The 19,078-nt window shown below is 47.8% G+C and overlaps 1 protein-coding gene across 2 annotated transcripts in view; it reads right to left on the bottom strand.

Moving 5' to 3' along the window:
* The window catches only part of peak1 (pseudopodium-enriched atypical kinase 1), a 76,318-nt gene that overhangs the window by 12,704 nt on the left and 44,536 nt on the right, over positions 1 to 19,078 (bottom strand). For both annotated transcript variants that reach the window (XM_084477596.1, XM_084477597.1), the window contains 2 exons: positions 8,874 to 12,537; positions 1,856 to 2,184 (listed from right to left, as the gene is read on the bottom strand). In XM_084477596.1, the coding sequence (XP_084333722.1) occupies positions 1,856 to 2,184; positions 8,874 to 12,394 (3,850 nt within the window). In that variant the 5' untranslated portion in view covers positions 12,395 to 12,537. The remainder of the gene's footprint in view (positions 1 to 1,855; positions 2,185 to 8,873; positions 12,538 to 19,078) is intronic.

Genomic DNA, 19,078 nt, shown 5'->3' with positions numbered 1-19,078 from the left:
CACACACACACACGAGGCATCAGATAGAGAAGAAGGAAGGGGATGGTGCCACTCGCTGTTAACAGAAAAAAACAGAAAAAGACTAATAGACACACACACACACACACGATAGAATAACAACAAAACATCACATTTTTTGGGTGTGATGGGAACCGTGCTGTGCTTCTAAAAAAAGTTAAATTAAAGTGTTCTTTGAATCTCCTTCTCCGTGACAAACAGTAACATGCAATCACAGAAGCCTCACGATATCAACACAACACAAAACACTTTCCTACGCATGGAGAGCACCACAACACTCTCATTCAAAGCTGTTCTTCAAGTTGCATAGCATTGGATCCTAGCGTCACACTACATCACACGGCATAGCATTACTCACAGCGCACCATTAAGTTAAGTTACACTTTATTGTCCCTTTTTGGGGGAAATTCATCATTCTTCATTACATCATAGCGCCATTATGTAGCGAGCGTCTGAAGAGGTCTGCTAATGAGTTGACTAATTAATCACGGACACTTCCCCGGGTACTTGGTGGGAGGCAGCAGGTTGATTATGTAAGGCTGACAGCACCATGCAAGCTTTTGGACCAAGCAGACTGGGATATGACTGGGCTACACATGCGTTGTCATATTTGCATGCTACCTTTTCAGTGAATGAAGATATGAAGCTTCTTGGTACGGCCAAATTATACAGCTGCAGTAAACATACGGTTTAGTATGCAGTCTGAACGGCTGTATTTATGCACACTTAACCAACACACCATCTCCCTGGATTCCCTAACTGCAATTATGGAGGCAGGAATACACTAGAATCTAGAGTATTGCTTCCAGGAAAAAATCACTCAATATTGATTTTACATTATATGTCCTAGGGACTAGAAAATCTAATGTGAAATCCATATTTAGTCAAACATGAATAATATAAAAAACAACAACACCTGAATTCTAATAAAACGATGCATTCATCTGTGAAACAAGGTGCGGACGCCACAAGACGTCTTTGTGTAAGAGGCCTACTGCCGTGTGGACGGGACTAACCCGTGGTGGATCAGAGAAAAGCAGGATCAGAGAACAACAGGATGCCCTGAGACAAGAGTGATGAAAGAGAGGAAGGAAGGGAGAGAGAGAGAGAGAGAGAGAGAGAGAGAGAGAGAGAGAGAACGAGACAGAGAGAGAGAACTGGCGGGAGACGGACGGATGAGCAGCGACACATGAAGAGCACATAATACAAAACACCAGTGCTTTGACCGTTTCAGTGTGAGTGAGTGTGTGCGATCAATAACACTCGAAATGGGTCTCAAACCCAATTCCGTGTGACGGCTGTCGGCCTCTCCCTGATGGGATGACTCCCGGGCGCGACGAGGCCACCCCGGTCGTCGCCAAAAAGCTTGACAGCCGAAAGGCAACCGCTCATCTCAGAGTACCGGTGGCACCGGGGGCTGTACGCATTGCACCCCGTCTTCAGGCCATGTTTGATGATCTTTTGAAGGCGGGACGGATGATGAGTCACCAGACTCAGACGGTGAGGATGAGGCCGGGGGTTATAACGGCAGTGAGAGAGGAGATAAATCAACTGAAAGTGAGCAGGACTGCCTGAAGCGCCGTCTGCGAACGTCTACGGACTTCGGGGGCATTGAACCGAGAGCCTTTTGGTTGGGAGGCGGCGACCACAAGGTTTTGGTTTGAAACGAACTCCTTTGCCACTCGACCACGTTACCGCGCCCACCTTAAATCAAAGCCTCAACCGGACCGCTATTGCATCCTTAGGAGCACCGCAAAAATACATATGTTTTCCTCATGATAACCAGGAGCTTATTCTTGGCGATGCATCATTAGAAAGCGACGTCATTTGTTCTCACCCAGGTTGCTGTAGGTGGCGCTGCAGGCACTGGAGCCCGGGGAGTGGGAGAGATGGGAGTGCAGGCTGTCGTTCTCGGGGTCTCCCAGGCTGGCGCTGCCCTCGCTGGCGGCGGCGACGGCGGCGGCGGCGGCGGTGGTGGTGAGGTGGTAAGGGCGGTGGTAGGCCTCATCCTCCTCATCCTCCTCCTCCTCCTCCTCCTTCAGGCCTCCTCCCCCCCTGGGCGTGGGGGAGGGTCTGAGTACCCGGGCAGAGAGGGAGGCGGCCCCTGCAGGCCCCTCCCCCCCGTCCCTGGTGGGGCCGTGGTGGCCGCTCGCTGCCGCCACCTGGCTGTGGACAGAGGAATACACCAAAAGTAGAATCACGTTAGCGGTCATGCTGGTATGTGGAAGAAGGTTGTGGAAACCCCCCCCCCCCCCCCCCCGCGAAATAAGCCATACTTTAGACATGAAAGTACAAGTGTAGAATAAAAAGGTTATGAATTCAAGCCCACACACGAGTTATACTGGGGGTGGCAGTAGCTCAGTGTCTGGCAACTGAAAGGTTGCTGGTTCGATCCCTGGCTCCTAGCAGAGTGTCTGGGTTCTTCACCAGAGGTACACCCCTACCCCTAGCTGCTCCTGATGAGCTGGCTGTTTCCTTGACATGTATGTGTGTAGGATATGTTAATGTTTTATTCTGTCCGTTTGACATTTGTTGTTGAACGTGGTTCTGGCGTCAACAGGTCAATGGCCCTGGTTTCCTTTTTAACCGGCGAGACAGAGTAAGCTGTGCTGATGTTTGCGATGGGAAGAGGTTCACGATGCCTCTAAGGGATTTCAAGTAGACCACATCACTCTGGCAGGTACAAGGGAACAGGTGTCCGGGACCACGTAACGGCAGGTCAACCGTCTGTCTGTCTGATCATTTTAAGAACTGTCATTTTGTACTAGATAGACCCCACACGGGAAAAGTCATCATAACACAATGAACAGAGCTCCAGAAATCAAAACTGCATAACGACATACTCAACCTAACAAACACACACACAAACAAACACAAACACAAACGCCCAATGTGGTGTGAGGGGGGGCGTGGCCAGGCATCTGCTTTTAACGGCTGATCGGCGGGGACAGACTCGGCGGTAGGTGGTGAGCCTGAGGAGATAAAGACTACACACGTTGCACTCTCCCGCGTCGACAGGACACGGCCAGCGGCACCACCCTGCGTCATCGATTACCGGTTCGTGTGTCTGAATAAAGAGATTGAATAAAGTCTGTCTGATTCACTAACCCCCGTGTGTTCCTTCCTAACAGACTAGCGAGGCCCTTGCACTTGCTACACACATTTGTGATGCTGTGCAGTCATGCATTTGTCACCACGAGAAGCGACAGGAATAGTTGCCGTTTATTGACTAGAGAGTTGCTACAGACTTTGGTCGGGTGGATCGGGGACAGTGGGTGGGTGAAACAGCTGAGCCACACTCAAACTGCACAGCGATTCCCTGGAGTAAAGCATGGAGGAGTGACTGAAAACAAACAGGATCCTCGCTACACGGCCGCACTCCAGATGACTCCATTCCACAGACAACAAACCTCCATTTTAGATCTCATATCGATTTCTCCCATGCATTGGCATGAATGGCTGGTATGATTGACATCAATAAATGAATAAATGAATGTATAATAAACTCACACAGCAGCTGCCGCTTTGAGGACATGAGTGACAGTGAGTAGTGTTCACAGATGTGGACTGTGGGTAGCGTGGTTGACTTTTTAGCACTTTGCTAACTGGGTCACATCTTGAGGTCACACAAACAGACGCACACACACACAGGCACAGACGGAGACACACACATACCCACCCACCCACACACACACACACACACACACACACACACACAGAATAATTACAGAGGAGTGGAGTGAGCCCTCTGAGACTAGTCCCAGAGCTCCTTCTGTGACAGGCTGACAGCCATGCGCATGCTGAAGCGAGAAAGTGAAATGTAGTGCAAGCGAGTGGGTATCAGTATGTCATGCTATAAAATAAGAATACAGATTAAAATATCTATACTGTATTTTGACACAGTCGACATTTGCCATTCATCTGAACTGTGAAAGTTGTAAAGAATATAACTCCATATTTGTGTTTATATTTACTGTACAACCATGGCAGGAACAGTACTACACTAGCACGTAAGGATTATGCATCAAGTGTTGCAAATCTGACTGGAACAAACCACAGTTTCAGAGTTCAAAGGTGAAGTGTCACTTCCTCTATTTGCAACCCTTACAGTAACAGAAGTATTGGTGGTTAATGACTCACAACCTATGTTAGCATCATCCAATTTGTCAGGCAAGTGAGGCCAGCTGGCCAACAGCCATCCTTTGTGATGATGATGACAAAAGTATGGTGTCAGACAAAAATATATTGTGGTATGAAATATTCCTTCCTTCAACAAATGTTTTATTTTATTTAGTACTGAGTTCAAGAGTATCAACAACACCACTAACATAAAAATACCCAAATACAACACACACACACACACACACACACACACACACACACACAGGCCCCTGGAACAATAAATACCTTTAGAGCGAGTGAACGTTTTGAGGCCAGGACGTGTTGAGACGAGGTTCGGGTGCAGAGAAAACATTTCACTTTCTGCAAAATCTCAAAGTCGAAAACTCTACAGCCGGACTTACACAGATACCCCCTCAAAACAAGAAGGAAACACAGCCAAAACAAACACAATCTCAAGCACCCTCCCCACAGGGTCAATGTGACCAAAAATACTGTGTGCCACAAAACTGAGAAAAACACAAAAGAAATACCAAACAAGAAATAGACAGAGCAAGAGCCAGAGGCAGAGACAGAGACACAGACACAGACACAGAGACAGAGAGAAGAGACTGAGACAGAGAGATAGGGATGTCACAAGCTTACCCACTGTACTGGCTAACACAGTTTCCCATTTCTGAATGGCCTTTGTAATAGATCTGACGAAGGGGTAAGGTGAGTGGGCTCACATCCTCTCGGTAAGAGTGCAGGAACTCTCTCGTCTCTCTTGGTTTGATGGAAAAATAAATGAATGTGTGGAAAACCAGGAGACCTCCTTTCTCTCTGGGCACTCTGCTTCCCCTTCTCTCTGTCCTACCTGACTCACCTGCGTTCTCACCTGTCTGAGCTGTGTGTGAATGTGTGTGCGTGCTAGTGTGTGAGTGTGTGCTTGTGTGTGAGAGCACGCCCAATGTTAGCCAATACCATGAGTTATGGCCACAGTGAACAGAAATACACAAAGACAGGGTACTACTTGGATCATCCAATCAAAACATTCTGTGGATGAGTGAGGGACTCAAGAATATGCACAGAATATAATATCTAGTTATATATTTTTTTTTGGTCAAAGCTTTACCATTTTGTAAAACATTAAGAGTGAGGCAAGGGCTTTTTCAGAATAACTGAAATTCCTCACAGTTAATGAATGCAAAGGGAAAGCCTTAAAGGAAATGGGATTCACCATTGTTTGTTCCATTTGTGGGGACAGCCATGCGTCTGTAACAGTACTGCTCAAACTGTGTGCACGATTTCACACCGCAGATTGTGAACGGCTCGGTAATAAAACACACAGACGATAACGGCTGGCCAACTAGACTTCAACAACAGGAAGCGTGTTGATCACGTGACAAATATAAATCACAACTAAACTTTTACACACCAGCCGGTGTAGCGTTTGCTTATCAGCAAAACAATTATTATGCATTTTCTACTGATTGTATGTGATTTGTGTCAACTGCTTCACGTGTTTAAACCTATGAACAATGACCTTCATTCATTGACTGAAACTACCTTTGTTTTCTTCCTTCCTATTTCTTTCAGTTGGACAGGTAAGCTCAGAGACTAATTGACTTGTTTGCTTAACCATTGCACCATACCCACCCACTGTACAGTCATGGAACTGACCTGCGGTGCCACTTATCCTAAGGTAAGGTACAATCATCAAAACAACTCCTTCACCTACAGCCTATTTTACTTGATTCATATGAGTGTAAAAAATAGATAATTTCTTCTTTCATTATTTAACTCTGGGGGTTGTTACATAATAGACAGAATGGGGACAAGCCTTTGGCAGTCTAAATTCAAAGGCTGAGGTTGATGAGATTGTGAGAGGAGAGAAAAAGTATAAAACTCTGAATACTGGTGCTTTTAGATAGCCTCTGGGTCTAGAAGACGTATCCAACTTCACATGCCGCAAATTTGATCGCTATTATTAGCGAGCAAGATTATACTGGCAGAGTGATACAGTCGGAGGAGTTGTAACTAGCAGTGGAGTGGAATGTTGGGCTTAATGCATAATGTTGGGCTGCCATTACAGTCTGGGAATTTTTTTTTTTTTTCCTGTGAGTCACACTGAATGCAATACGCATAGACAAGAAGTAAAGAGAGAGAGAGAGAGAGAGAGAGAGAGAGAGAGAGAGAGAGAAAAAACAGGAAAGGAATGGCAAGGCAAAATTTGAAGAAGAAAAGTTGTCAAAAAGTAGGAAGATGGCATAAAATATACAAAAACAAGTGGGATGTGGACTCGAAAGCGTATCAAAGGAAATAAAGGTCAGCCATAAAAGAATGACATTAATAACAGACCTGTGAATAACAGATATGAAAGAACAAGAAGAAATAACTCAAATATAAAAAAAGAGAGATTTTGGCCGAACGCAGCTAGAAGGATCTCAGTCTTTATACATTCCTCTGCTCGCTGTAACACTGATAAGATGTGAAACATCAGGAAACATGACAAAGGAACAGATTAATCAAGTGAGAATGAAAACATCTAAAACTAAAAGAAATGTAACTGTGTAAACCCACAAATTAACTTTGTTTTGTATTTTCCATGCCAAATTCTTACAAATGACGGTTCAAAACTGATATTGACAGATATTGGCGTTGTGATAAATTAATGACGACAGTGTGAATAAAACTTTCATCTGAGGCCCATCAACAGTACCATAGAAATAGGTTTCTGCTGCTGGCATGATGAACAAGCTTAGTTTGACAGTTCCGAAGAATATTTGGCACAGTATTTCTTACTTTAACACCACATTAAAAGAGAAACCTTTCAGAATGAATTTATTACCCAGAGGCACTATCTAGGATTCTCATCAAACTGATTTAAGGAGAGATCTACATTTCCGACCAGAAAAAAATACAGCATCTTTGGAAGTTCAGAATAAAGTGTATGTAAGTTATTTAAATAAAGGGGAAACATAAGTTCAGCTTTATGTTTCGGTCGGCTGTGAGCCCAAAAAAACGTATCACCTCAACATATTTTCTCATAAGAAATGACGTCATAGTTCCACGATGAACCATTTATCAAGCATGCAACGGATCTATGTGAACGTATTGTACTTGGACTAGAGGATTTGATGCATATTTTTTTGCGAAATCTATGATCCCTTAATGAGCAATGAATAAATCATCCATCTCAGCGTTCTCGACGTCGGAACACCAGAGCGATGATCCTGAACGCTCGCTGGGTCAGACCGGCTGATCCCAGTGGGTTCCTCCCCCACTCCGCCTGACCCGGGTCGGGTCGGGGCGGGGCGGGGAAGGGGGGCTGGATCCTAGCAGGAGACCCACGGAGAGCGGCACACCATGCTGTTCTGCTAATGGACGCCATTAAGGGATAAACTTCCACAGGGGGGGGGGGGGGGGGGGATATGAATATATGGGTGATGGGGAATACGTGCTGTGCATTACATCGTGCATTCAGTCATTCGGATTAAAGACCAGGGGGAGGCCGTGTCTGTGCTAGCACTGGCTAGAGTCCGGGTCTGAAAGCATTTTAGGATTCCTTAAGACTCTTGAGGTTTACGAATCCAGACATTTTACGTACTCGGTACCGGATCTGGTTAGCAGAACCGGTCCCTGGAACCGGTTTCTAGAACCCTCTCCCTTAGCCTATTAGAGCCGCGGTTTCTGTTGATTGTTTTAAAAAGCATTTCAATACTAAACAGCATAAAAAGGCTTTTACTCTTTAATTATAGTGTCTGGTCCCCTTGTCTGTGCAAATAACAGTTTCTCTTCCATTTTCATCTTCATACATTTAGTTTTCCCTCTTATTTATATTCTACAGTCAGTCTACATTGTCAGTCTCTCTGAAGAGGTGCTATAAATAATGCTAAATAAATCATATTATAATAATATATTCATCAGACCAGCAGGTCAGAGTGAAAGTGTCCCACGGACTGTGTATTGAATTCCCCATTAAAGATCTGATCAGAAAAGGGTCATTCAGTAACTATTGGAGAGAACATGATCAATGATCCCCTGTCTTCAGCTGACACGCACTCAAGACAACCGAGGCCTGATGTCGGCTGTCTCGATCATCGATGGAAGGTTAATGGCCTCAGGATGGCTGTATCACCTCCTCAGCTGAGGTTATTCATGTATTAAGACTCTGCAGAGAAAAGCCATTCCAGCTATCCACACAATACTTCCCCTATGGCCCAAATATATCATTGACTCACATTTGTTATGATTATGAAAGATTCTGAATAATGAAGATTAAAAAAAATAGCATTAACCATCATTCTTATTCAATTATTTGTGATTTGTTTTCCCAGGCTGATAATCACATCCTTATAATTTGAAGGTTTGGCTGAGATGTATTCCGTTGGAGCGGTTTGCTGAATAATGGATACCAATGAATAGTGGATAATTATAAATGATTAGTTATCGTACGCAGTTAAAGCCTCATTAAAACACGATCACCTCGTTTATGTATTTATGTAGAATTACACATCAGAGATGTAGCCAGACACACACACACACACACACACACACACACACACACACACACACACACACACACACACACACACACACACACACACACACACACACACACACACACACACACACACACAATTTGGCATTCTGGGAACAACAGAGCGGGTCGTTTCAGTTTCTCGAAGGAGAGAGAGACCATACGGGTTTCGACGGAAACAGGCAGGGTGAGCAAAAAAAAGCGTGGGATCTACCTGATGACCTCGCTGATGATGTCCACCCCCGTGCTGTGCGGCGACGGCGTTCCCCTCTGGGCCGTGAGCGCGGGGTCCCGGCTCCCTTCCGGGCAGGTCGACGCCGCGACCTCCCCGCCTTGGTCCTCCTCGCGGCCCTCCCCCTCCCCCTCCCCCTCCCCCTCTCCGGCGAGCACTGCGCCGTCCGGCTTGTAGGTGAAGATGATGGTGGGCTTCTGGCTGGGGTCCTCGGCCTTGGCCTCGGCGAACCAGTGGTGGCGCTGGAGGGGCGGCGGCGGCAGGACGTGGATGACGGTGCCGTCCAGCCCCACCAGGTTCCCCTTCTCCTTCTCCTTCTCCGCCTTCTCCTTCTGCTCGTCGTCCTCCTTCCGCCGGCGGAAGAAGCTCTTGAAGGAGATCCAGCGCTTGGGTTTCGTGCTCTCAGCCGCCGCCCGCCTGCCGCCGCCGCCGTCCCCCACGCCCGCGCCCGGGCCGGCCTCCCCGTCGCCGGGCCGCGTCGGGGAACCGCCCGAGGCCGGCGACTTGGCCCAGTTGCCGAAGTGTCTCTGGAGGATGTTGGTGGCGTGGTACGGGGAGGAGGTGGAGCGGGGCGGGGGGTACGGGGCGCTGGGCTCCGCCTTCGCCGGGCTGGACAGCGGCAGGGCGGCCGAGGCGCTGTGGGACTTGGGCAGCACCCTCGACGGCGTCTCCTTCTTGGGTTTGGAGAGGGCGGTGTCGGGGGAGGAGAACAGGGACTTGGGCCGGGCGAGGCTCTCCGTGGCGTCGGGGGGCACGGCGTAGAGCTCCTCCGAGCTGAAGGTCTTGGACTTTTCCGAGGGAGACTCCGGAGGGGAGTGAGGGGGTTGGATAGACGCCACGATCTGGGAGAGCACGGCGCTGGCCTCCTCGCGGTGGCCCGCCCCCGCCCCGAAGGACACGGACAGGTCTGCGGCGACAGAAGACTCGCCGCTCCTCTGGCCGGACTGCGCCACTGCAGTGGCAGTCGGGCTGCGTTTCGGCAGGCTCACGGTACAGGTGAGAGGACTGGCAGGGTTGGCCGGACTAGTGGGAGAGGAGACGGCACTTATGGTGCTGCTCAGCACAGTGCTTGCACCCGCAGCGCTGGGGTCGGTAGTGGTTCTGGGTTGAACGTTCATCATCTTGGGCGCGGCCTCGGGCTGAGCTTTCGGCTCCTCGGCGGCGGCTCTTTCAGAGGTTCCCTTGCCGGAGAGGGTTTTATCTGTGGAGCTGGACTGGACGCTCTCAGAAGACCCGATCTCTTCGTAGGTGTGGCTGGTCACTCTGCTGCCGGCCCCCTTGGGCGGCGGCAGCTCCCCGCTGAGTCCCAGGAAGCTCTTGTACACCGCCAGGTTGTCGTACGCACTCGGGTTGATGACGATGGGGACCTTGACGGCGTTCTTGGAACTGCGCGCGTAGGCCGGCTCATCGCGAATGATGATGGGAAAAGGCGGCATTCCGGCATTGTTAAAGCTATTGAACTTGATTTCCGACAAGTTGGGAGATTTCACAGGAACGGTGCGGGAGGAGGACAGCCCGGAGATGGGGGACGTGGGGGCCGACTTGTGACTGCAGTGTCGCGGGGGGACGGCTGGGCCATGTGCACTCCCGGACCCGTGATCTATCTTGGCGATTTTCTGACGTGGGCTTGTGCTGGACGTCCACACCTCTTGGTAGCGAATGCTCCCGCTGGCTTTCCGGCGGGCGTTCACCGGCAAAACCACCGTTGTGGGCGTCGTCGGAGAGGCGGGAGAAGACGGGAACATCTGGAAGGACGGAGAGAGGGGCTGACGCAGAGGAGAGCCGGGGAACGCCAAGGGGCTCAGGGGGCTCTTTTTCGTTTTCGACGTGGGGTCGGGGGTCTGCTCGTCTTTGCTCGTCGTCATGGATGCGGAAACGTCTACCACAGTGTAGGGCTTGCAAATAAGAGACTTCTCCAGGTTGACCACCCGGTAAGGCTTCGGCTGCTCCTCCGTGGGACTGAAGCTGATGGTGACGGGTTGCCCCGGTAGAGCCTGAGGCATCGGCGCGCCTTCCTTACCGCTCTGCTCCTCCAGCCGGATGGCGAGCACCGCCGTGTGCGTCTCCGTCATCCTGAAGGGACTCTGCGGCGCCGACCTGGGATCCGGCGGCACCTTAGTCTCAAAAGTGCAGGGCTTGCGGGGGGCCTGTTGGGTCGCCGAGGGAGAGTGCACGCCGTTCGGGTGTCCACAGGGGGCGCTGCTCCCGCTGCTGGAGGCCGTGCGGGAGTCCCCCGGCAGGGACGAGGAGGATTCGGGCGAAGTGGTGGACTCCGAGTTGGAGATGAAGCCGCTGCCCAGCATGTCGCTCTGACCGTAGGCGATCAGAGCGCCGTTGGAGTCCAGCGAGGGGTAGCCGTTTAGGATCTCGTCGTAGCTGTCGTCGTAGTCCACGGCGCATATCCTCTGCAGCGAGCGGTTCCGCAGCGGCACCGTGTTCCACTTCTTCCCGGCGGCGAAGTGCACCGGCGACAGCGTGGCCGCGCGGAATATCGAGAAGCGCGGCTGGCCCCGCATGCGGATCTCCATGGCCAGCAGCTCCTCGTCACTTTCGTCCCAACTTTCGTGTTCGTTATCGTCGTCGTCCTCCTCCTCATCCTCCTCATCCTCTTCGCTCTCCTCCTCTTCCTCGTCATCGTCCTCATCCTCGCTGGAAAACTCTGGATAGCAGTAGCGACCGCCCTCGGCACTGATGATCTCAGTGCTGTTGTTGAGGGAGACCCTTTTCTTCCCGGACCCTCCGCTTCCAACGCTTTGACCTATGGCCAGGCAGCTAGCGGCCTGGAGACCCCTCTCAAGGGAGCGCCGGTATGAGGTATTGATGCGTCCAAAGAAGAGGTCCCTGGAGCCGGACAGGGGACAGAGACTGGGGCCCGGCCCCAGGCCGACAATCTCTTTGAGAACGTCGGTCAGTCCACTGCTGTTGTTGTTGTTCCCGAACGGGGCCAGGGGGCTGAGCGGTCCGTAACCCTCTATCTCCTCCCCTCCTCCCCTATCCTCTCCTTCGTTGTTGTTGTTGGGCCCGGCAGGCCTCTTGCGATTCAGCCCGTTGCGGTTCCAGACCGTGAAGGCTGATGTCTTACCCTGCTCCCCAGCACTGGGTGGTCGCTGCTGCTGCTGCTGCTGCTGCTGCTGCTGCTGTTGCTGGTGCTCCTGGTGGTGGTGGTTGCCTTCTGGATCCAGATCCGTGGAGGCGCACGGCAGCATCATGGTGGGCTTGACTGCGATGGTGGGCTTCTTGGCCACCGGCGGCCGGAAGTGGCCCGAGCGAGCAGCAACTCCGCCGGGCCTCTGGGGGGCGTTGATGTGGTCCGGGTTGGGCCTGGCTCCCACAGAAGGCTGGTTCTGCTGCTGCTGCTGCTGTGGAGGGGAAAGCCTGTGTTCCAACTGGGCCTTCCTCACGCTGTTCTGAGGCTGGAGATGGTGCAGGCTCTTGGGCTTGAAGCAGTTCTTGCACTCGCCCGGCTTCCACACGTGCTCAGTGAAGGAGCTGCAGGCTGACATGGCTGCAGAGGCGGTGAGGCGGGGGCGGAGTCAGTGGACAGGAAATCCCTCCATGGAGCCACAGGTCACCGGAATGGACTTTGAACCAGCGACTCTGGACTGTGCTCTACTGCCCCGGTCCTCTCATGCAGGGGTCACTGGACCTGAAACAACATGACAAACAGAAAAGTACATGTATTTAGTGTGGATGACCAATATAGTTTAATTATTCAGCTGTTTGTTTATTCATGTACACAAAATACACGAGACACAAACGTACACATACTGAATATATAAAAAGCGCATACAAAGATGATCATACAAGGAGAGAAAAATGTGTAAACAAGAGAAGGAAAATGCATCTTCGTTTCCATTAGGTGGCAGTATTTCTCTAGTTTGCAGCTGGTCTGAGTCAACTAATATATTGGTCAGAGAAGATGTTCTTTTCCACTCATTTTCAATATTCTTTTGTATTTTATTGTTGTTAGTGGTGGGCCCTCTGGTTAGAACGGTTATGTTGCATTGAATTGGGAATTTCAAATGTGCTCATTTCTATTGTTGATCTCCCAGCCCGCTGAATAACTCAAACAAAGACTGTCTCTGAAGAAAGACACAACATGTGTCTTTCGAACACATGTTGTGTGTGTTCGAACAATATAACGTGATGAAGATGAATCAACAGTTTCAGGAATTGATTAAAGAGACGTGTGAATGAGTTAAGTGTGTGACCAAGAGCACACACCAACTAACACAAAAGAAAGGCCCTCAATGATAAAGTGAACCAAGGATGAACACCCTTCATTTCACCCTCCATGACTAAAAAATACCCAAATACAAAATTACTTAAAAAGAAATACAACCTACAAAAAGAAAAAAAAGAGTGCTGGAGGACTGAAACTAACGTATCTAGATTTTCCACTGCACACGTCTGGAATATATCCCCTTTTTGTTCCAGAACGTTCAGGTACATTGGCTACTGGATATTTTTTGAGGGAAAATGTTCCTCATTCCATCCGGTAATATACACCCTGCAGATGACAGTTGGGCCATGACTCAGCAGAAACACCGTCGGGCTGATCCCCGTCGGCGAGCGTGTGCCTATCCATCCACCAGCAGGGATACAGCAGGCAGGGCTGAGATCCCGGGCAGAAGGACACCGGGCGGTCAACGCCCCCGGGTTTCTCGCCCGGGTCAGGACACAATGAAAGCGGGAACTCCCTGCAGCCGAGGAAACCTAGGGATGGGGGACGATTTATCCTGTTGCACCCCCCCCCACCCGCAACTGGCCACATCCTCACAGGAAAAGCAATGGCCAAAGCCCTTCGGATGAGTGATGTGACGAGCGAGTGTTGACGTCGAATGCGTGATGTCATAGGTGGGTTTGTGATGGTGTTTTCTTGATAACAGCACCACATCTTCTTGAGAAGGGTGGGGTTATGGCTGAGAGGACAGGACAATGAGCACTCCAGAGAGACACCGGCCAATCAGAACACAAAGAGCGGCTAAGTGGCTATTGCTCCAACCAAGTAGGCTCAATTTGCGATGACGGATTATCATCATTACCATTGATTATCACTCTGTCGCCCTCACACAACCCTTGTGATGAAAATGTTTGAAACAGTTGTCAAAAAGAGGTCCTTTAGCTATGACCCAGGGCAGATTACACCCTGCCCGGTTTCCATACAGCACATTGTCTGTGGCAATGGGGTTGTAGGTGGGAGAGTCAAAAAAGTCTATCTGAACCCTTATACTAGCAGTTGCTTTGGATGAAAAAGGTCTGCCATTAAAAGTCTTACAATAATGGACCACTCATAACCACTTGGATGTCAACCTGCTCTTGAACGCCTCACAACAACCAAGGAATTACTGGGGTGGCCGACTTGACTTCCAACCCTAGTCTGGAAGACCTCCAACAAGTCACTGGTTTCTGCTGGACCACTCCTCCACCTCCTCCAACATCTGGAGAAGGACTAGGGTCATAAACATGCAGTATTTTCCCCTCAGTCGCCACAACAACCAACCCAAACTATCTCCCAATTCCAGGTTTCTGTGCTCCCAGTGAAGGCTTAAAGACAGACCAGGGACCAGATTTAAGACTTTGTTTTTGTTCGAGATCACAAAACAACGTGTCCTACGAAGGCTTCTACCAAAAGGTTGAAAATGAAAATAAATAATAATATTCAGCAGCAACGTGCTTGTTGTGACAATTCAAGACTGCACAAGACGGTGTGCAATGCATTTATGCAAACGTACGTTTGTGTTGCGCTCCACAAAAACACAATTCTCAGTTAGTGGAGCATCTTTGGAAGAAACACAAAGTGCTCGTTCATATTTCTGAAGTTATCCAAGATGGCAAGGTAATGGAATCATCCATTTTGAATACAATAAACATTACTTTAACAAGAAACCCTTAACTGAATGGTCAAGATACTTGAGAAACTAAAAGAAAGTACATAAAAAAATAGTGAAATATATATTTTTTATACACATAAAATAACAAACCGAATTACTGAATTAGTACTCCTACACATAGCTAGAGGTTTTGCTTCTCCATAAACAAATTGAATTAAAGCATCAGATTGGATATTGGCATTGGATAATACCAATATAATCTTTGAAAAAAAGTAGGATTCATTTGAATCTTCTAGCCAAGGGCACAGCAGCGTGTAAGGTTGCAAAGGAAAATGGCTTTGCAACATCTAATCCAAGAGAATAATGATTCAATATAATTTTCATCATTCATGTAGTCTGTTAAACACTGCCCTGGAGTCATAGCACAAGGGAAAAACATAGCGAATCACAACTATGTAATCACCTTCATAGACGCATATCAAATCCCGGTCAAGTGGCAATTCTATACTTCATGCTTTCGAGTCATGATTTTTCAAGACAAACAAGCCCCCTTCAGTTAAATATAAGTACCTGCTCGCTGGGCGATCAACAGTTTGATGTCACAGATATTATCAAACAGACTTTCATGTGGGAAAGGACCATTTTATGCAAATGTAATTAGTGTAATAAATATAAATACATCAATTGTGTGCTATACCTTAACCATCCCTAATTACAATCCTAAACAAGAGAACAAAGAAATGCAATGATTTACGCATTCAAAATATCTCCTTACACCTAGTATTTATGATGGTTCCATAATGCTAATAATTGTTATTTTCCAATCAGTGTCCATGCCGCTGTCTGGTGATTACCAATAACAAATTCATATTTATATGGATACATAACTATATAATTATTATTTAGCAAAACCCTTTGGGAATGTTAAGGGACTTTGTTTTTCTTTTTAAATTCTGGATTGGTCCAAGCCTGCACAGTGGGAAAACAACATCACTTATAAATATAACTTCTGAAAGCACAAAGGCAAACGAGGCCGTCTTTATTCCGGTCGCACAGCGGGGTGTCAGTACATTAACACTAAGCAGGAGTATATTAGTAATGTGCCGAGACACAGCCTTCTGCACGGCCATGTGAAGCCATGTCCACACAGTTTACACTATGTTGTCACGACAATTATCTGGGGATTTAAAAACTCTTCTTCCGTTGCATTTGTGCTTCTGAAGGGACAATAAATGCTGGACACCTTTGTAGTGTGCATGCGTGTGTGTGTGCGTGTGTGTCTGTGTCTGTGTGTGCGTGTGCGTGTGCGAGTGTGTGCGGCTGTATTCCTGTGTGCACCCCCAGGGAGTGCGCATGGCTGTATTCCCGTGTGCCCCGGCGTGCGTGTGTGTGTGCATGGCTGTCTTCTTGCACGCGCACGTGTGCGTGAAGTGTGTGTGTAAATGTGTCAATGTACAATATAAAACTTGGCTGCTCCATCAAGTATCTCTAAGCGGTGTCTGGCATACAGTCTGGGAGACGGGTGCTGATATGTGGGGTGGCCCACAGGCACTTGTGCAGCATTCCCCCTTCAAAGACATAAAACACCACAACAATCCCACCACTGCCACACACTAATATCAAAATACATAAATCATCCCAGAAACGAACAAAGCCCTTTTTTTCTAAATAAAATCTCCAATGGGACCAGAATGTCCTAGAACGTTCCGAGAGTTCCAGATCTCATCCTGTGAATGACATCACACATCACCACAATACCACCGTGAATAGCATGAACAAAACAATAATCCAAGAAACGTGTTTTCATCCGAGCAAAAAAAAATCCTTTATCTAAACGCCTAGTACACCAGAACCTCCCACCCTGTGTGAGAGAGAGGTCACAGCGGTAGCGGTAGTACCGCTACCGCTGTGACCTAGCGGTAGTACCGCTCGGTCAGGTAAAAGTTAGACTTTCACACAGGAGGGATGGGATGTGAAGAGGCAGGTGACGGCGTGCCCTTGTGCCAGGGAGGGTTTAAACACCACACCTGCTGCCGGCACGCCGCCCCAGAGGCCGTGGAGGACAGGTCACTGGCTCAGGAAAATGGGCATCCTGTATCGGATATTTATCTATTACTGCTATTTCTGTCTTCCGCCGACTATTCCCTGGCACGGTTTTGGTCTCCTCTAACGGAGAAAACTTTATTAAAGATCAATATAACTTTGAAGGGATGATGATTAATGACTAAATACTCCTTCAATGCTATTCAGAATAGCTGCAACACACGGTCATGATTACTTTATCGGTCCACACACCATTTCAATTACCACAATATAAATGGTAATGTTTCTCCTATGAAAGTGCTCTCTGAGAGCACAAAATAGCATGTGGAGTCAGTCATAAGGAGCAGACGAGCATGTCAGCTTGTGTTCATCAACCAGTACGTTTCAGCTAGCCTGGAACCACATGTGAGACACACACACACACACACACACACACACACACACACACACACACACACACACACACACACACACACACACACACACACACACACACACACACACACACACACACACACACACACACACCTCGTGTTCATTACGTTTATCGTGATACAGAGAGAGCAGAGTATCAAGATGTCTGACTGATATTTGTGGTTCTGTCTGTCCGTCTTGACAGGTTGCCATAGATTAGAAAAACTCGACCCCGTTCAGGGGGCAGATTTGTGACGATACTCTTGTGAACAACCAGAGCTAAACCCTGAAACTAGTTCCTCCACATTTTTGATGATCACATCTAAAAGACACTGGGGGCAGGGTTTGGCTCACACATCAGGCTTATCAGATTTCCAATGAGGCTGGTGTGGAGTTACCCAGGCTAACAGGTGGCCCATCATAAAGTGATTCATGGGCAGCTGAGCGAGCCTCCAAAAACAACCCAAAACTAATCTGCACATTCATGGCACGCCAGAGCATCATCTCCTATCATCTGGCTGCATATCCACAATCTCATATATATATATATATATATATATATATATATATATAAAATAAATTGGATTCATGTGAGTATAACGATTATTTTCTCAGACAATATTTTGTTAGGTTGACTCAAAATCGTTTAAAAAAAAATAAAAAATAAAAAATTAACCAGAAACGTCAATGTAATCTTGTCAATGTAATCTGGTCCAAAAGAAGGCGCTGTGCTGTATCCACATAAATGTAGTCATAGTTATCAACTATATTCGGTTTGGCAACATTCATTGAAGAATCAATGAGGTCCTGTAAATATCACACAGACATCACACTTTTTTATACAATTGGAATATTTGTTATATATGTGGTCCGGCACTCAGAATCTCTATATTTTTGTTTAGTGAGGTCCCTGCCAATTCCAGTAACTACAATGTCATACAACACAATAACAAAACTTCACATCACATGCCAGGTATTCACTTATTGAAAAATTTAGATCTGGTGAGCTCTGTTTACTGTACATTATACAGACCTGTTGAGCTCCATTTACTGTACATTACACAGACCTGGTGAGCTCCATTTACTGTGCATTATACAGTTACACAGATCTGGTGAGCTCCATTTACTGTGCATTATACAGTTACACAGATCTGGTGAGCTCCCTTAGGCTGGACGCCATTACATTTGGCTCAGTGCCGAGAGGTAAGAGTAAGCCAGTAGGACAGAATAATTGAGGTGGATATAATGGAGACAAAAATGGGAAAAACAGAAAAACAGAGACTATGAATGATATTTGATAAAAAAAAAAAAAGGGACTGGACTTAGCTTTAAGAGTTTTACAATGACAAGTCATCTGCATCTGTTGTACACACAATACCAGGCATTATTCTTCTACAGCTGTATAGCTGTATTATAGGGCAGCCGTGGTCTACTGGTTAGGGCTTCGGCCTTTGAACCGAAGGGTTGCTGGTTCGATCCCCGACCCAGTAGGAAAAATGTGGGCGGGGGAAGTGGTTGAGCACTGCTCTACCATGCCCACATCCACAGCTGAAGTGTGCTTGAGCAAGGCACCTAACCCCTGCTCCGGGTTTGTGTGTGCTTCACCTCACTGTGTGCTCTGTGTGTTTCACTAATTAATAATGGATAAATGCAGAGACCGAATTCCTTGTATGTGTGAGCATACTTGGCCAAAAAAGCTGATTTACATTTTTTTACATGTACATATGTACCATTATGAACTTTTTAAAAGCAAACCCGGTCACCAGATTGGGAGTCAACCCGTTCTCTGTAGTGGAGTGAAGGGTAAGGCTTTGGTACCGGTCCTGTGCTCTAGCTTCATCTCTGAGTTCCATAATGTTGTGACATCCCTCAAAGTGAGAGAGAAAATTGAATGAA

The sequence above is a fragment of the Micromesistius poutassou genome, assembly GCF_964030765.1.
Source record: "Micromesistius poutassou genome assembly, chromosome: 13".
NCBI classification, from domain to species: Eukaryota; Metazoa; Chordata; class Actinopteri; order Gadiformes; family Gadidae; genus Micromesistius; species Micromesistius poutassou.
The sequence above is the reverse complement of the archived record's forward strand: the minus strand, read 5'-3'. Positions and strand labels throughout refer to the sequence as shown.